Consider the following 18488-nt stretch of genomic DNA (forward strand, 5'->3'; position numbering starts at 1 on the left):
GCAAGGCGGCAGATAACAGAAGAAATCCCAAAGTACAAACTTTTAAAAACACCATCCAATTAAGAGCCTCAGATAACCTTGAAGCCCTAGTTTTGCATATAAGCACTCATCAACTGCTAGATTTCAAAGTATTCCGAGTGTTAAAGTTACCTCCAGTTCCAGATCCTGAGGTTCTGCTTCAGAGAGTGGTACTGCTGCAATCTTTGTTACTTTGCATATTTCATGATCTCCTGGAAGCTTGCCAACCACTACTTTTTGGCGAATTAGAATCAACCACCAAGGCAAATCTGAAACAAATCAAATCTATTAGTATGGTATTTTGTATTTTCCATTTCCACGTATCCATTTTCACAGAGTTAGGCAGCAACCCTTCAAAATAACTTTCCTCACCACTTAGCCATCTCAGTTAAAACACAATACAAACAGTCTGGTACTGGGGGTCTGAAAACAATGCTTGCAAACTTCAAAATGGCGTCAGAATATACTATTCATAACTGAGGCTCTTCTCCACGCAACAGCAAATGGTAGAATAGCTGGCACTTATCATGAAGTGAGTGAGGCATCTGATCAAGACTTGTATTTTAAAATGAGCTTAAAAGATATATTTGCAGATGCTTGTGTGTTTCATGCCAGGCATAAAGCAGCTGGCTGAGTACTCTGGCAGTTGTTTATCTTCTTGATCAAGGGCCCCCTGATCTATAGCAGTACCTCAGTGTTGTAAAAGGAAATTACAGGCTGGGAGCAAAGGTTACAGTGACCCTGCATATTACAGAATACAATCAAGCTGCAAAAACACTAATTAAGAGTTGGTAAATAGTGAAATTTATTGTTTAACAGAAAATACCATGTGCCTCCCATCAGACTCGAGCCACATCTTCCTAAGGTTAAAGGGCAAGAGCTAATGGGAACAGCAGCTGGCTTGAAAGGGGGTTGTAAACCGAAGAGGCTTCTCTCTGAAGCTGTTTTGAAGCTGTTTTTACTAAGTTCCTTTTTACTTTGAAAAGGCCTTTTCTTCTAAAAATCTATATATGTTATGTATGAAATATATTGGCTTAAATGTAATTATGCAAAGGATTTAGAAAGTAAGAAATGTTAGATTCTTATGTTAGATTCTTATTTCATTGATGGTGTGTGAGAAGGTGAACCCAAGATCTCTGTTTAAGATAAAAATTTAAAACCATGAGCCATCTGTTTTGGAGTGAATAGGGCAATAGGGCAATAGGGCAAAGATGATCTGATAATTAAGGTGCCTTGTCGAGGCAAATGTAAGATATATGGCTACTTGTCTGCCATTTATGGATAGAAAGAAATATAGCTCTTTGTCTCCCATAAAAGGTAATAGGAAATGGGTGTATCTTTTATGATTGGGTCTAGCAAACAGCCAATAGGAATTACAACCAGGCTGATTGGACAGAGGCAGCCAAAGGAGGAGCAAGGGGGCTAGGCTGAGGAAATATAAGTGCTGGCCATCAGGGCTGGAGTGGGCAGAGCTTTGGTATCCATATACCACTGTGTCTCTCATTTATTTGTCTGACAAATAAATTATTATTTTAATTTCTCTATTGCTGCGTGTCATGCCAGCTAAGCGTTAACCACAAGCAGGGTGCTACATGAGTAGTCCCCTAACCCAGGAACAAAACCATTTCCATAACAGACAGTAGCAAGGTTTCACAACAAATATGGTGGCTTTCTTCAGCCGGAAAACACTCACACATATACTTCCTGTACTCAAAGCATTGTTCAGTTATGCGAAAAGGGAGAGAGGCACTACTATTCATTACTGTGTGAAGACCCTTATTTAAACAAGTGAATCTGCCACCACCATGTATGGTGGCTTTAAGAAACCAAAGGCTCTTGTAGAAGGCTATTGTTGAAAATAAATACTTAAATTTTTTTTCCCATTTACAAACATTTGACTTCACAATTTCCCCTCCTCCCAAGGTTAGATATAGGAAAGCAATCCATTTCAATGGAAAGATTTCTTCCTGAAAAAACTACAGAATACTAAGATTGGTAAAAAAAATAGAAACTGCTTGTGCAATAATGTTTTTGCTAACTAAAGAACAGTCATGCAATTTTCTAGAATTGTGTGTCATGATGCAAAGGCTTCCTTTGCTAATAAAAAAATGAATTTTGTCTGCAAAAACAAATCTGAAACAGAAGGTTTTGTTAGTTTCTTGGTTCCTTCTAAAGGGGGGGGGGAATGTTGTAAGGTTACACATTCAGATTTTCAGCAGGGTGGAAAAGCTTCCATCAATTTGAAACAGAATTGCTTGAACACTAAAAAGGTGTCACAAAGAAAGTAATGCTTTAACAGCAAAATCTGTCATGAAAACCTTCAGTGCAAACTATTCTCTAGGGACATTATATAACCATAGCCTCCATAAGACACTTTACAGATAGCATAGAAACTTTGGTGTACTATTCTGCCCATCATGAACACCCTACCTGCCATTTCTACAAAACCAAGATTAAAGAAGCAGCAGTACAAACCTCAAGAGAATGGAAGCATAGAATTGGTTTTTAATTTTAAGAACAAAAGGGTCTCCAAATACTGACATTTAAAAAATATGCATACATAAATACATTATACCATAGGAAAGGGGGATCATATGGTATCATACAATACGTTGTGGGGGAACAGCCTCCCAAAACTATGATAGAAAACATTTGCAACACGCTAACAAAACGAAACAAAGACTCTTCCTACCCACAAACCAGCAGCTAAAAATGAAAACTTAAAGACCGACACCTCCATCACTAGCCCAGATAATACCCAGGTCATTGTTCACACTTTAGCCTGCTGTGGCTTTTGCTGACTATGCAGCACTCAACCACCACCTCCTGTGTGTGGTGTGTACAGGCCAGCACAGCAACAGACACCGCTGTCTCTAGTCCCTGGCAACAGTCATTTAAAATTTTCACAGCTGGTGCTCAAACCAATTTTTGCTGCTGGGCCTAGCATCCTCACAGCATGCTTTTAAGACACAGTTGGATGAGGGGAGAATCATTTTTAAATAAATTAGAAGGATGGGAGGTAACAGTTCTCTCGCTTTCTCTCTCTCATCACTAACAATACCCAGGAAGTAAACAAAACTAGCCTAGCAACTGTTTTCCTGGTCTGTTGGCAGCCCTCCTTTTAATACAATCAAATATATACAGATCACAGCCACAAGAAGCAAGCAGAATTGCGTTGGAAGCACCAAGGCAAACAGGAACTGAAGTTCAGTGGCATAAATGCATTCAGAACTCTGTCTTAACGACTGAACTCAATAATCTGTAAAAGTGGTCTAAAGACCACATACAAGTACTTCTAAGCCATCCTTCATTGTGATAGTAATCATGCAACATGGAACTGTAGAGTTGGAAGAGAACCTGAGAAACATCTAGTCCAACCCCTTGCAATGCATGAATAGGCAGCCGTGCCATACAGGGATTGAACCTGCAACCTTGATAGATTAAAATGAATGTCTGGACAGCAAGAGTTCTCTTAAACAGGATTCCATGTAGGTTCAAGTGCTTCTGCTTGTAATAAATATTCCAGTGAAATATGGACTTGATGGCTAAGACAGGCAAGACTATTAAAATATCTGACATTACAGTCTTGATCCCTTTTTATTTTTGAATTCCTACATCTATAACAGCTCAGTCAGTAATGAGACTCTTAATATCTGGGTCATTAGTTCAAGCTCCATATTAGGCAAAACATTCCTACATTGCACTGCAGGGGCTGGACTAGATGATCATCATGGTCACTTCCAACTCTACAATTCTATAAAATTTTCAGCCGTCCAGCAAATTCACTGATTTGCATTTTCAAGTGTAAATGACAAAGGAAGTATGCACAAAATGATCCTACTGAACTGAAATCCCCCACTTGTTAAGTTTTAAATATATTTATACAAGTTTTGTTTATTTGTTTAAAAGCAGTTCTAAACCACTTAAATATTTGAAAAATCTCTAAGCAGCATTCAAAAGGTTCATAAATAGCTTGGAAAGTGTAAGAAAACATTCCAGTGCACTCTTAACTTAGTATGAATGCTACACTAAGAATTTTCCTTATTTTATATTTAAGAAGAGTTGTATGTAAAGCCTGAACAATTTAATAATAGATAACCTCTGGCCTGATATAATAAAAAGCTGCTCCATAAATAAGAACTAGAATTGTGTTCATTTGTGCTTGTTGCTCTCACCATACATGGTAAAGCCAAAAGGGCTCTGAGGGAAACAAAAACAAAACATGTATTACATATGCTATGCTTTTATGGTGATTATATTTCTTGCATCTGCAGAAACAATTAATTTTGACCTGAGTGAACCAGGGGCTAACAGCACTTCTTAAGTGATGTAACAGAACATAAACAAAGACTTAATACCAAATGTAATCTGGAGAGGTATCTTTTAGTCTTATTCAAATCTTAGTCAAATATTTCAGGTCAATTGCCGCTAAGCAAAGAGCAACTAATGAGCAAACCAAAAACTACAATGTCTCCATATGTGCCGTTCCCATTTCTTCTAGCCTTAATGAATTCATAGATCTGTTAAGTCTGTAAGGGAGTGTGACTCTGGTTGTCAATCACCCGTTTCTAGCTTTAAGATGGTATGACAACTTATTCCGCAGCACACACAAACAGGGAAATCTGTGTATGAGCAGCAGAAGCAACATTTGTTGCATTCATTTACAAGCCAACAACTTTCTGCAATGTTTATTTAAAAAGGAAGGGTCTTTTTCAGGGCTACTGTAATAAATTTTCAAATTGAACCCTTTATTACTCAACCCCTCCAACCCCAGTTATTTACAGTTTCACATTCTTCAATGTGAAAATTATGGTAAAAGAACTGGACTTTCCCTCCCTCAATATACACATTATTATATAGCAATATACAGCTTGTAGAATTATAATCTCTTGTAGACAAGTCTATAATAATTCCAACAAACTGAGTGTTCCTTTTCCTTTCAGCAACAGCCAAAGCGTAGCCACATCTTTCAGTGGCAGGAGTCAACAATTAAAGCTTGCAAGTCAGTTCTCATGCTGGGCGAGATGAGGCAAGCTCTTACTAACACAGCAATTGTTTACATACCCTGCTCAAAGGCAATGTTAACTATTGCATTATGTATTTTATTTGTCACTCTTGGAAAACACGGACGCTATCAAAGCACAAGATGAAAGACCTGACTCTCCCTGCTGCCCCCACTAAACATTCCCTATATTAGCTAACAGGAAACATACACAGTTGGTAGCCTCAAGATTTTCCCTGTACATCTGAAGAGGGAAGCTGGCACATCATGAATGTCCCTGCCTAGAGTTTCTTCCTTGCCCAGAACTAAGTGGCTTTAAAGGAGGATGTGATAGTGGTGGTGGTGGTGGTGGTGGTACTCCAAAAATTGACACAGTGCACCTCAGCCTTTTCCTGCCTTGTCAGAAAGGAGGAAGTACATTATTTACTGATTTGTTTTTTGAGAAAGAAAATAAAAATCCTTTTTAGGAGAATCTTCCCAAGGAATGACAAACATGAATCATGGTTGAATCCAACTAATTTATACACAGGAGCAGACGCCCGGGGCTGAGCAACTGAACTCCCCATTCCTCTCCTCTCCCCAGGTACCCCCTTAAAAGTGTTCCAGTGGTTTGAGAGAAACCCCCAACAGAGTTACAGAGCCCAAGAGAAATCATGCTTTCCTGTATGGTCCTAAAAATACACAGTTTGTCATCCCTGAAATCCTAGTATGCTCTCTTCCTCCCCTTTTCTCTAATTATACCCTCAGCATATACAAGAATAAGAGATAACTCATATTTGCTTTGAAAAAGCAAAATGTCAGTATATCTGCAATAAAATTAATAGATTTTCCATTTTGTGATCTTAGAATATAAAGATATTCTCTCTATGGAAAATGCTAAGTGTATTCACTTGCTCCTTTGCCTCAAAGTGCACATTAGTATTTAATTGGGTCATGGTCAACTATTTTAAAAATTATATTCACAGCTATTTTTAGAAAGGACCAGCAATTGTTTTAAAAGAACATGCATACCTGCCTGCAGAACTATGGTCAACTATTAAAAAAAATAAATTCACAGCTATTTTTAGAAAGGATCCGCAAGCGTTATAAAAGAACATGCAAACTTGCAGAACTAATGCAGTTACTAATAAGCTCCTATGAATATGAAAGCCATTAAAATGTATTCAGTGTTCTGGAAACAGAACACATTTCCAGGCTGCCAAGATGCCTTTTTATTTATTCAAGGCCTGTGCTCTTAATCAATGAATCAACCATGGTATCAAAGCTCTACAACTTGTCCATGACAACATTACCAGAGAGCTCCACAATGCAAGGAAATAAAGCAATGTTTCCAGCTCAGCTTCTCAAAAAATCAATAACTGCTAGTTGGCTTTCAAGGGAATGGTGATGCAGTGTTCTTGTTAACTTGGGACACATCACACAGAGCCTTCTTATAAAATTTTAATCAGATACTACATTTAACCCAGGGAAAGCTAGATATCTACCAATAGCTCTGGTTTCTTCAGTGCTAAAAGCCTAATCCTCTAAATTCTGTGCTTAATAGATATGCTTAGCATTCACAGAAAACAGAGGCTTCATCCAAGATGCATTGCGAATAGCAGAAAATCACTTTATACAGTCTCTCTGTAGCTACACTGAAGAGATCAGAAATGAACATACTTACATACATCACAAACAAATCTAAACAACCAATGTCAGTTGTCATTACTAGTACCTTGACTCCTAGAGATCATTGGAATGGAAGCAAATGGCATTTCCTGGATTTTAAAAACCAAGAAATAACAAACACAAACTACAGGAATGAAAGCTCAAGACTAAATTTGTAAAAAAAGAAATTAGCCACAGAGTTCCTCAATGTTAGCTCATCAGATGTTGTTCGGACTACAACTCCCATCATCCCCAAAAGGTTAGCCAACGGTCAGGGATTATGGGAGATGCAGTCCAACAACCTCTAGGTAGGGATCCAAAGTTGAAGGACAATAGCTGGTGCAGCGGCATGACAGAAAATTAGTGTCATTCTAGATACTGCAAACAATTCTGGTCTTGTCTGTTTAAGACTGCTGATAGTCTTAAACGAATTTCCATCACATAAGCACTCCTTGCATCAAGAACTCAACTACACTAAATCTCTCTTTTTATTAGTGGAAGTACTAAGAAATATGATTTCCCCAACCTCTAATAGTACAGGTCACATGAATTCTGTACAATGTGTAGAATGACTCCAACTCCACAAATAATCTGATCATTTCAGAAGAGAGATTCCTTCTAACCAGTTGTACTATTGTGTTACATAACTGTTCTCTTTTAATCTATAGAGCCTTAAAAGAACTTTGAGGGCATCACTGAAGAAAGAGTGAACCTTTTTCCCCCCTCTGTGAAATCTCTTCTTTCTTGTGTGTAATAAATCACAGGCTGTCCACAGAATGGGTCTTGTTGCGCCCATATTAAAGTCAAATCTGAACAGTACACAGCAAGAGCATAGGGGTCACTCATCGCTATCTGTGTTCCATGTTGGTAAGACCACTGGTTCTATTTTAAAATAAAATCTAGTATTAGAGGAAGTTTTTTCAAGCATATGTGAAAATCAGATGTGTGGGTTTTTCTTGTTATCCACGAATTTAGTGTTTTGTGGCAACTATTGGTTTTTAATCCATTTCTAACAATTACAAAAGATCAATTCACAAATACCACTTGTTAACAGTATTTATTATTTAAAGGTCAGCTAAACAACTCTAGAGCAGAAGCAATGCTGACCTCACTTTTGAAATATTCAATGTGTGAGAGCTGTTTCTTTGGCAGGATTTCCAATACTATTCCATTAATAGAATCAGGCTTGTCTAGCTTTTCTTTTATCAACATGAAGCAGATGGTGTTTGAGGAAACTAGATGAGAAAGCCAGCCTAAAAAAAATGTTAGTAATCAATGCTCCAGAAAACTGCATCTTCCACTGAACATTTTTATATCCCTGTCATTTGTAGGAAACCATTAGTCACCTTTATTTACAAGCCAAAATTAAACTGATATCTACAAGAACTTTGCATTTATATTTGCGAATAATGCTCAAGCTAGACTAAAGCATCACATTTTACTTACCTCTGTATCTTCATGAAATTCTATTTACAGGAAGATGCTGATTCTTCACCTCCCCCCTCTCCCAATTACCTTTTCCTCAGGTCAAGAACACACAACAAAATATACATAAACCACTGTATATGTAAATAGAGCCAGTTATTTATGTGTTGCAATTCAGACACTGACTTGAAACAAATGAAAGTGTCAGAAAAATCAGTCTGAGAGGCGCTGACAAAGCCCACTTTAGTTTTATCAATTATAGGTAGCAAAGCCTTGTCAGGGGAGTTACAAGCACAAAAGGGCATAGCAATTTTAACGGTAACCATCACTCTGGTAAGATAAAGAATTTTACTATTCATACCTGTGTGAAGCTGAACTTTTCCAATAAGTCCCTCAATCAAGCCCAGACAAATTGGATTCCAAGCCAAAAGCAGGTCAGTAGCTGTGGGATAAATTTTAGACAAACAAAAATGCAAATCAGAATCTGTGGTAAGCAATTTAAAAGCATGTCTGGTTATTTGTTTGTTTGTTTGTTTTGATCCTACCTCTCCAAGGGATGGATTTGGCAACAAGACCGCTAGTTGCTCATTCCTATAGTACGTTATCTTAACACATATTTTTCTAGCTAATAACTTTGTAAATGGATCACTCTCTACGGATTCAACAGGTTCCCACTGGAATATGTGAAGGCTCCATTATTCTGATACCATATTCATTTTTAAAGCTGCACCCCCCCCCCCGGACATAAAGAAAGAATTCATCTTTAAATGTCAGGTTTGCTGTGCCAATTACAAGGCAACCCAAGCCAGTGGTTGTAGGCAACATCTCAGTTTTCTGTTCTACTGCTCCCACTTCATACCCCAAGTGAGGACTAGGCAGATATACTAGAAAAAGCCTCCTACCACCAGCTGCCCTATTTGCTGTGGTCAGCAAGAAATATCAGGGTGGGTGACCTTCCAAGACCCGAATTCCTACTTGTAGAGGCCCAAAAGCTTTCTTCAAGTGTTATTTTAAGCAAGGAGTTAAAAACAATTCTGCAAAGTTCATTCCAGTTTATATAACTGGAAAATAGCTCTCTGCAGTAACTTAATTGTACAAACATGACTCATTTAGAGTTCATAATCAGAGCATAGATGACACACCCTTAAAGTATGAATGCCACTCTATTCACATACTACTCATGGTTTCAACAAGTTGAAGAAAACTTGGCATGAGCGCTCTCACTCTCCTGTAAGAAAGAAGTTTAAGGAATTTAGAAGTAGCCATTGAAAGGACCAGCACTGCACTCCCCTATTGCCTTCTATGCCTGAGACCAGAAGAACCACACTCCAAAATAGCCTATGGAATTTACAGCTCAATCTCTGGAGTGCTTAACGTTCTTACTCACCAGGAGCACTTGTACTGTTAGTGTCATTTTTTCCAAGACCACCTATTCAGGTGTTCAGCAGATATGTGTGAGGGCATAAACTATGTACGGAATATGAGGCCACGTGCACTTTGCCCCATGCACACCAGAACTTCTTCCCCCCTCTCTCCATACGCCTTCCTTGAATCTCCTCCAGAGGTTTGTAAGGAACTCCCAGAACCAATTTAGGGAGTACACAGGAATGGGAGAGGTAGGGGAAATTCTATTGTGCAGCCCAAAGTCCTTGTGCTGATGGAGTGCCACCCTTAGTTGTATATATGATGTTTTTCCAAAAAGCATAGGATTGGGAATTATAATCCAATGTTCCAATGTAGTCACGGTGAAAATTGAAGCAAGAGTGGTCCTTGTTCCATATTAATAAATCCAGAACACGTTTGTCTCTGCTCTGCCCACCGTTGGCTCTATCTCTGCCCGCATCCTGTAGGCAGCTCCCTCAACCAAAGAATGCTGTTCACCACCCATGCTACAGACAGTATACCCTTTTAACAGTAAGTTAACCAGCTAGGAAAAACAAATACTGCAGAGGCAGTAATGTCAGTTCTGAAGAGTATATGATCTTGCTGCTGTACTTCCTTTTTTCTTTCTGCTCATACCTAGTTTGATGGATCAGAACAACTGATAAAACTTTTGCAACTCGCTGGTTGGAAATTAGTTATTCTGGCACAAATAATTCTGATTTCAAGGAAAGGAAAGAATGCAAAAATATCTATTCTTAATGGATTACTCCATCAAAGTTTTAGGAACAACCAACAGTGCTGTTTAGGTTTAAAATGAAAGCACACAAACTAAAGTTGATGTTCGGACAAAGGTTTTTGTAAAAGTGCTACTCAGAATAAATTTATTTTTAAACTTTATTTCAAAGAAATATTCTATAGGGAAATGTTCTATTCCAAGAAAAACAATTTCACAATAAGATTAAAAGCTATTGTTTAAAGAGTGAAGAGTGCAGACCAAGCTGATGCTCTTTTGTTTAGAGACACTGTCAGTTTAAGCACCATTTGGGAAATGTTTCTGGTGCCAGCCACTTTGCTACCCTGAATTCCTATTGTATTTATAAACAATTTGAATAGATCTGTTGATATTGCTAGGTTTGCTCAGAAACAAAGAAATGGAACAAAGGAGGGCTTGGCACTTTGCCACCTATTAGAATGATCTGGACAACAAAGCTGCAAGTCACTTCAACGTTATAGTTGCACTCAGACTCAACACTGAGCCACAATTTAACTAGCCAGTACCAAATTGGCATAAGAACAAAGATACTGTGGTTTGTTGGACCTAACATGCATTTGCTTCCTCCTCCATCCCTTGACTCTCCTGTGAATGCCGAGGTGTTGACTTGAATGTCTTATCCGCTGCCAAGGACTGGAATAGGCCTCTTACCATTGGCCAGCTGCAGAAATGAGGCAGGAAACATGAATGAGCTCCTCTTCTGAGATCTTTGGGCTACTCTCAGCACAGCCTCAACTAAACACAGTTCAAATGCCTTCCTTCCATCCTTCCCTCATTCCTAGACATGCATCACGGAGGCCTGCAGCGTAATTTTAAGGCACAGATCATCATAAGAACTTTAGGCACCTATGGTGATGAGTGGGGAAGACCCTCCCCAGTCTAAGAAAGAACAGCTTTTCCAGGAGAAGACAAGGGTGCTTCTGAGGAGGCCGCTGGCCTAGCTTTCAGTACTGTCCTTAGGATCAGTGTACATGTTAGGAGTGGTTTGACTAGCAAAACCTCTTGACAAGATGTCTCTGGCGCAGGTGATGAGTATGCTCTGGCGCCAACTTGGCATGCTGCTGACACATGTGTGGAACACCACAACGTATCTGGGGGCAACATAACTCTTCTATCCTGGTAAATGGTGGCTACTTTATTGTAGTATGGCTTGGTCCTATCCTCCATGAATTTGTATAGTCATTTAATCCAGCTGCAAGTTCCTTACCTTGTGGCAGCAAGTTCCTAAGCTAATTATTCATCGTATGAATAAGGTCCTGTTGCTTATCCTGAACAGATTATCAAATCATTTTGATGGCTGACCAAGTTATAATACTGTAGGGGGAGGGAATCTATCCATTCTCTACATTCCCTCCACAGGCTTTTTTGAAATCAGCCTTCCCCAAACTTGTGCTCCACATTTTAAGGCATTCCCATATTTGAATACACAGCAGCTAACTTTCTACTGCAGTTTATCATCCTGTAAAAGCAAGTCTCTGAAATAATTCAAGACAATGTTCTTGGAAGTTAAAATATATAAATTAGAGCAACAAACATGTATTTGAAAACAATTATTTCAAGCTATTATTTTTTGGGGAAATACTGTGAACAGAAGATAGTTTTGACAAAGTTTTAGGATATCATGCTATAAATTAATGTCATCCCTAGATGCATATAAGCACCAAGCGAGGTTGCCTTCACTGTTAAGATTTAAGCATCTTCAATATTCTATCTTCAATATCCAAAGTGGGTGCAAAGGGGCAGTGCGCTCTGCAACCACTCGCATGGGAGGTCGGGTCGTGAAACACCCCAACATTAAAGTTTACATGCAGGAGCTATTTCAGCCCGATGGCGTGCACCTATCGGACCTTGGTAACGAGCGTTGGCTGAGCGACATCAGGCATGGCCTGATTGATTGGTGGAGGATGGCAAAGGCGTCTTTCAGATGTTGGTAGTCTTGGCGGCGAGACCGCAATTGCGGTCTCGGGTGGCGGCATCAGGCCTTGGGCGGAATCCTTTTGTCCATCTTCCTTTTGCGGCGGCGATACCAGGGTTCCCCGTTAAAGGGGTTTTCTGAAGGGAGGCTTTGGCCGTACACCGAAAGGTCGTCATTGCTCCCTCCAGCGGCGGCGGCGTTACGGGGGCGGCCATCTCTGCTTGAACATATGTTCTCCAGAGCCGGCCCATCCCCCACACACAAACTGGATAACCCTGATGCTCCCTAGGTCCCCGGCTGGGGACCGGGGAGGGAGAACGCCCAATGCCTGAGCCAAGGTCTACCCACATTTGAAATTTAATAAAGTTGTGGCCAATTTAATCCCATAGCACGTTGTCTTGAGTCGTTATTCACATGACGGGGGGACCGTGCAGGATCTGGGGACTCCGCCTGTCCACGCAATGACCGCTCCCCGCTTAAAACGGGGGGCGCCCTTTGCGTGGACGCGTGCAGCCCCTAGATCTGGAGCGGCTCCAACAGCATAGGCTTGGCTTTGCCTTCCCTCAGGTGGGATACCTGGAGGTCTCCACCTACCTCAGTCAGTTGTCCAATCCCACCTGGGGGAAGAGTTGCCAAGGAGACCAGGCCAGGTAGGGGAGGGATTACCTGCCCACACAATAGAGGGAGGGTCTTACCTAGGAATCCTCACTTGGCTCCAGAGCTTCTCCCACCCTACCCACCCTCAGTTAAGGTCTTATTTTGCAGGTTAACTTTTCTTCACAGGTATGCGGGCGCTGCTACGTTAAGGTCGCTGTTAAAGGGCCGGAAAGGAATTTCCCTGCATTGGCAGGTTTCGCCTTTCCCGTAGCAAAACGTCACAACTTTGGCGGTATCAGGCCTTGGGCGGAATCCTTTTGTCCATCTTCCTTTTGCGGCGGCGATACCAGGGTTCCCCGTTAAAGGGGTTTTCTGAAGGGAGGCTTTGGCCGTACACCGAAAGGTCGTCATTGCTCCCTCCAGCGGCGGCGGCGTTACGGGGGCGGCCATCTCTGCTTGAACATATGTTCTCCAGAGCCGGCCCATCCCCCACACACAAACTGGATAACCCTGATGCTCCCTAGGTCCCCGGCTGGGGACCGGGGAGGGAGAACGCCCAATGCCTGAGCCAAGATCTACCCACATTTGAAATTTAATAAAGTTGTGGCCAATTTAATCCCATAGCACGTTGTCTTGAGTCGTTATTCACATGACGGGGGGACCGTGCAGGATCTGGGGACTCCGCCTGTCCACGCAAATTAATGTCATCCCTAGATGCATATAAGCACCAAGTGAGGTTGCCTTCACTGTTAAGATTTAAGCATCTTCAATATTCTATCTTCAATATCCAAAGTGGGTGCAAAGTCATTTTCTTTTAAGAGGGCTAATGTGCAACTGCATGCCCCAGAAACTGTGAGACAATCATAGGCCACTTTCAGATGCAACAATATGCCAGATTCTCTGTCTGTGATGTGTACACTGCCAGATTTCTCACACTGCACTCCTCTACCTTGGCTCAAACATGATAAATAAGACAAGGGCCATTGGTTTCCCACTATATACAAACTAAGGATTGTGGCTTGTTCCTCCCTTGCAAGTCACAATCAGCAATCCAATAACAAAACCATGGCTTCAGGTTGGATAGCAATTCTGGCTTGTTAGGGAGCAACAATTCATAATCCCTGGTACAGACATAATGGGAAATCAATGCCTCCTGGTTTGTTTATCCTGCTTGTGCTGGAGAGGAGTGCAGTGGGAGTTATCACTTCTCATTCCGAATAAACCAGCAAGTCTAGATTATAACTATGTGCAAACAGTAATAATTTAAAGTTGAGAGGGAAAACTAGCCAGTCGTATGTTTCGGTACATGGTAATTTTTAGATCATAAAATGGGTTTGTCATCCTCAAATTCAGAATGTCTTTTCAGGATTCCTTCCTACCAACTTTTGCAAGTTGTTCTTTTGACATACAGCTTTGATGATGAGTAAGCATGACACAAATAGATTTGTACTTGCCTCAAAACAGATTCAGTCATCAAAGATGTAAGCTTCATAACAGCAAAAGCTGTACACCTGTCAGATTGCTAAAAAAAGAACCTCCCATTAAACAAAATAATATCAGGCACCTATATGCAATAAGCCATTTGGACTCTCACTTAAGCATAAGTAGGGTTTCTGACAATTATAACAGTAGCCTTGCATATTACTAAGCACAGTCATCATATATTCTTTCCTTACAGTTTTGCCAAACACTGCATCATCATTTAACACAACACAAACAGAGGGCTAGCAATACTTTTACAAATTCAGGCTTTTGGAGGCATGCAGAAGACAATAAAGTATTAGTCCATAGATAGATATCCCCATCTGAACAGGTATATTAAGTTAAATGAATCACCTTTGTAAATCAGAGTCTTATACAGCACTAACTAATGTCCTTCTCATCACATCCACTGAAAAGTCAGTCCACCAGGCATGCTGTTAGAGGGTCAAAGGATAATGACTGTGAATATAGTAAAACACAATCAACAAAATGAGGGGGGCTGGAATCCAATACTAGGCCTAAATGATGTCAGGGACACATACAAGAAGTCATGTGACTCAATGACACTGTGCCCAGAAATACCCTCAGGGAAATATATTAGTGGACAATTCTAGAAGAAGACATCACTTTGCACCCTATAGAAACTAAAGCTGCAATCCTATATGCTTCCCTGCGAGTAAGCCACAATGAATTTATTGGGGCCTACTTTGGAGTAAGCATACATGGGACTGCACAGTGAGATCCATTCTACAAAGTCAGCAATATCTTAACAAAGTACCATTTTAGACTACACACAAGGAAGGAAATTTTATCCTAATCCTATTCTCTCTCCAATGTGCAGTTTTCAGCAAGGAAGGGAGGACTTTGACATGGCAGTCTTTTAAGAATGTGATCACAGCCTGCAATATGAATTGGTACAGTTTAGGAGGAATTCTGCCACATGATCTGCTATTTATTACATTTGTATACCTCCTCTAACCAAGATCTTGAGGTGGTGAGTGGTGTACACATTTAAAAACACAATACAACAGTATGATAACCAAATCCAGCTGCAAGTCAGGCAGAATGAAAAGAACCACATGGGAATTAAACAGAAGCAAAAGCCTGGTTAAATAAATATGTTTTTAAGAAGGCACTGAAATAACATTAAAAATAGCTCCTGCCTAAGGTCAAAAGGCAGGCTATTCCATGAAAGGCTGCTGTTACAGAAAATGCTTCCCCATCAGTTGAACCTCTACTAGTTGTGGCACCAGAAGGCAGCTTTATACTGCCTGAGATTTGTTGGTCCATCTAGCTCAGTACTGTCTACACTGACTGGCAGTGGCTTTTCAGGGTTTCAGACGGGAATCATTCCTGGCCTTGCCAGAAGATACCAGGGACTTCTGCATGTAAAGCAAATGCTCTAACACTGAGCTAAAGCTCAATGAACCTTGCTCAGTAGCTTATTGGCAGCTGGTGCAATTATTTAAGAACTAGTATAATGTGTGCACAGTTGGTACCCCAGCCAGCGCATGTTGCACCAGCCACAGCCTCCAAACCAGCCTCAAGGGCCACCTCACATAGAAGGCATTACACTAAAAAGGTAAAGGGACCCCTGACCATTAAGTCCAGTCACAAACGACTCTGGGGTTGCGGCGCTCATCTCGCTTTACTGGCCGAGGGAGCAGGCGTACAGCTTCCGGGTCATGTGGCCAGCATGACTAAGCTATTTCTGGCAAACCAGAGCACGGAAACGCTGTTTACCTTCTCGCCGGAGAGGTACCTATTTATCTACTTGCATTATGATGTGCTTTCGAACTGCTAGGTTGGCAGGAGCAGGGACCCAGCAACGGGAGCTCACCCCGTCACGGGAATTTGAACCACCGACCTTCTGATCGGCAAGCCCTAGGCTCTGTGGTTTGGACCACAGCACCACCAGCGTCCCTAGGCATTACAGTAGTTAGATCAAAAAGTTACCATGCACGAGTCACTGTGGAAAGGCTATGCCTGTGCAGGAACAGTTGCAGCCAGCATACCAGCCGAAGCTGACAAAAGGAATCACAAAAAACAGTCACTGTTGCCACTTGGGCTTCCAGAAACAAAGATGACCCAGGAATACCCCCAAACTGAACACTGGCTCCTACAGAGTGCCTCTCACTCACATCCCACATACTTAGACCAAAAGGGTGCTATGGTCAATGATATAAGAATCTGCTGAGAGATCCAATAAAGGTAGCAGAACTGCACTCCCTCAAGGTCATCCATAAAAGTGGCCAAGACAGATTCTGTCCCAAAACAAAACCTGAACACAGACTGAAACAGGTGTAGACAATATTTTTCTTTCAAATTATGGCAGAGCAACTTAGTCATTGACAAAATGCTTAGAGCACCTCAACTTAGAAATGCTATGGGTAACAATGGCAGTGAAAACAATGTAAAAGTGGTGGAACTCACAGGAACATAAAAGCCCATATCGTACATGCATTATTATACGTCTATACTTGCACATGCATCATCTTGTAGATTATATAAGAAAAGAAGACTATATTTATGATTATAAGATTCATACAAACTCTTACAGCTGCCATTTTGTTTATGGATGGATGCAGCACACACATCTGGCATCAAAGATACAGCAAACAACTGAGACACTAACATATCCATTACCTGAATAGTCTAACTGTATTCTTCATACTAGGTATAGTATTCTCCTTGTGTTATGTGATTAGTACAGAATAGTCGGTGGTTTAGTTTTCATTCCAAGGTCAATCTCAGTGTGATCAATTCTAAGTTGTAATCAAATGCTGACTATATATATAGCTTAATACTCAATAAGTACATGATTGTATGGGAGTAGCTCATATAGGACTACGTAATTTCACCTGTATTTGATTACTAGTCTTTGTAGTACCAGGATACATAACTTCATGAAACTGCAAATCAATGAAAACTGTTGGTTGCTAATTTCCCATGGCCAGCATGTTACTTTCTATATAATAAACGGGAAAGAGACTCTAATTGCCATCTCACAAGACTAGTTCTTTGCAAAAGGGAGACAAAGAAAGATAATGAATGTATCCTTCAGCAGCTCCACTATTCCTTTTTCAAAACATCATGTACTTTGATAAGCAACATAAAAGCATACAGGAAAAATTATTCCTTTGTTCTCATTCAAGAGTTCCACAAATCTGGCTAGCTAGCAAATATTGCTTCTGAAAAGAACCCTTCCAGGTACCATCCCAATGGTGAGGACAAGGTCTCATCTGACGCTATGCAGAGCTCAAGGTGACTGCAGTAGGTTGGCTATCGCTCTCTTTCCCAGATCTCAGTTGCAGAATGGAATGGTGACTTAACATTTGTGTTGTGCTTCAGAAAACTGTTAAGTAGAACAGGGTTCTACATGTTTGCTCATTATGGCAAGTGTGAGGCTATCATCTTTTGAGCATGAAAAGCCCCATACTTCCTCTCAATCTTGGAGCTGAAGGGATGGGTAGGCAGGGATCATCCTCAAGCAAACCACACCCAGGGCCTCAAAAACCTATACTAAAAGGCTTTATCTCCCCAACTTTTACAGTCCAAAGTCAGGAACAAGTGGAGGGGGTATCCTGGTGACAGCAAATTCTAGCTTACCCAAAAAGTGTAGGGTCTTGAAAAAGTATTGCTACTCTAAAGGTTCCCATAAAGGTCAGTGCAATGTTAGGGAAAGCCCCTTAGGCATGTAAGTGAAAAGATAATAGCTCAGTAGTGGAGCAAAGGTTTGTGTGAAGGTCCCAGGTTCAATCCCTAGTTTCTCCAGATAGGGCCGGAAAAGACGTATCTGAAACTCTGGACAGACATTGCCAGTCAGTGTAGAAATATCTGGAGGAATCTTGACAAGCACTCACCCTGATCATTCCACATCTTTTGGAAAAAAAGGACATTAGTAAGAACTTTGTCGGGGGGAGGGGGGAAATAAATTAACATGTTTTTTGTCTGGTTGGACTTAAGATGCTGTGTGTGTGTGTGTGCGCGTGTACGTGTGTGTGTTTTATAACAAAGATAGAACCCAATTTTGCTTTTTGTCTCACTCACTTTTGATTTTTGCCTCAACCACCAATGGAATGCAGCCCCTCACCCCCACCCCATCCCACCCCGGTTTCCACAAATGTATGCTGCTCTTGGGCTAAAAAAGGTTCTGCCACCCTTGCTCTAAAAAATGCACGGAGCAAACAAAACGCTATGACAATACTTTGGTATCATTCAATAGGTTCATTAGGGCACAAACTGAG

The 18488-nt window shown here is 40.8% G+C and overlaps 1 protein-coding gene across 3 annotated transcripts in view; it reads right to left on the reverse strand.

Annotated features, from left to right (window-relative positions):
* The window catches only part of INPP5F (inositol polyphosphate-5-phosphatase F), a 43277-nt gene that overhangs the window by 19367 nt on the left and 5422 nt on the right, over positions 1 to 18488 (reverse strand). For 2 of the 3 annotated variants that reach the window (XM_083506109.1, XM_083506111.1), the window contains exons 2-3: positions 8454 to 8534; positions 151 to 287 (exon numbers count right to left, since the gene is read on the reverse strand). In XM_083506109.1, the coding sequence (XP_083362235.1) occupies positions 151 to 287; positions 8454 to 8534 (218 nt within the window). Of the gene's footprint in view, positions 1 to 150; positions 288 to 8453; positions 8535 to 14595; positions 14750 to 18488 lie in introns of those variants that run through there. The other variant, XM_083506110.1, reaches the window with a different exon arrangement.

The sequence above is a fragment of the Podarcis liolepis genome (genome assembly GCF_965112155.1).
Source record: "Podarcis liolepis genome assembly, chromosome: 5".
NCBI classification, from domain to species: domain Eukaryota; kingdom Metazoa; phylum Chordata; class Lepidosauria; order Squamata; family Lacertidae; genus Podarcis; species Podarcis liolepis.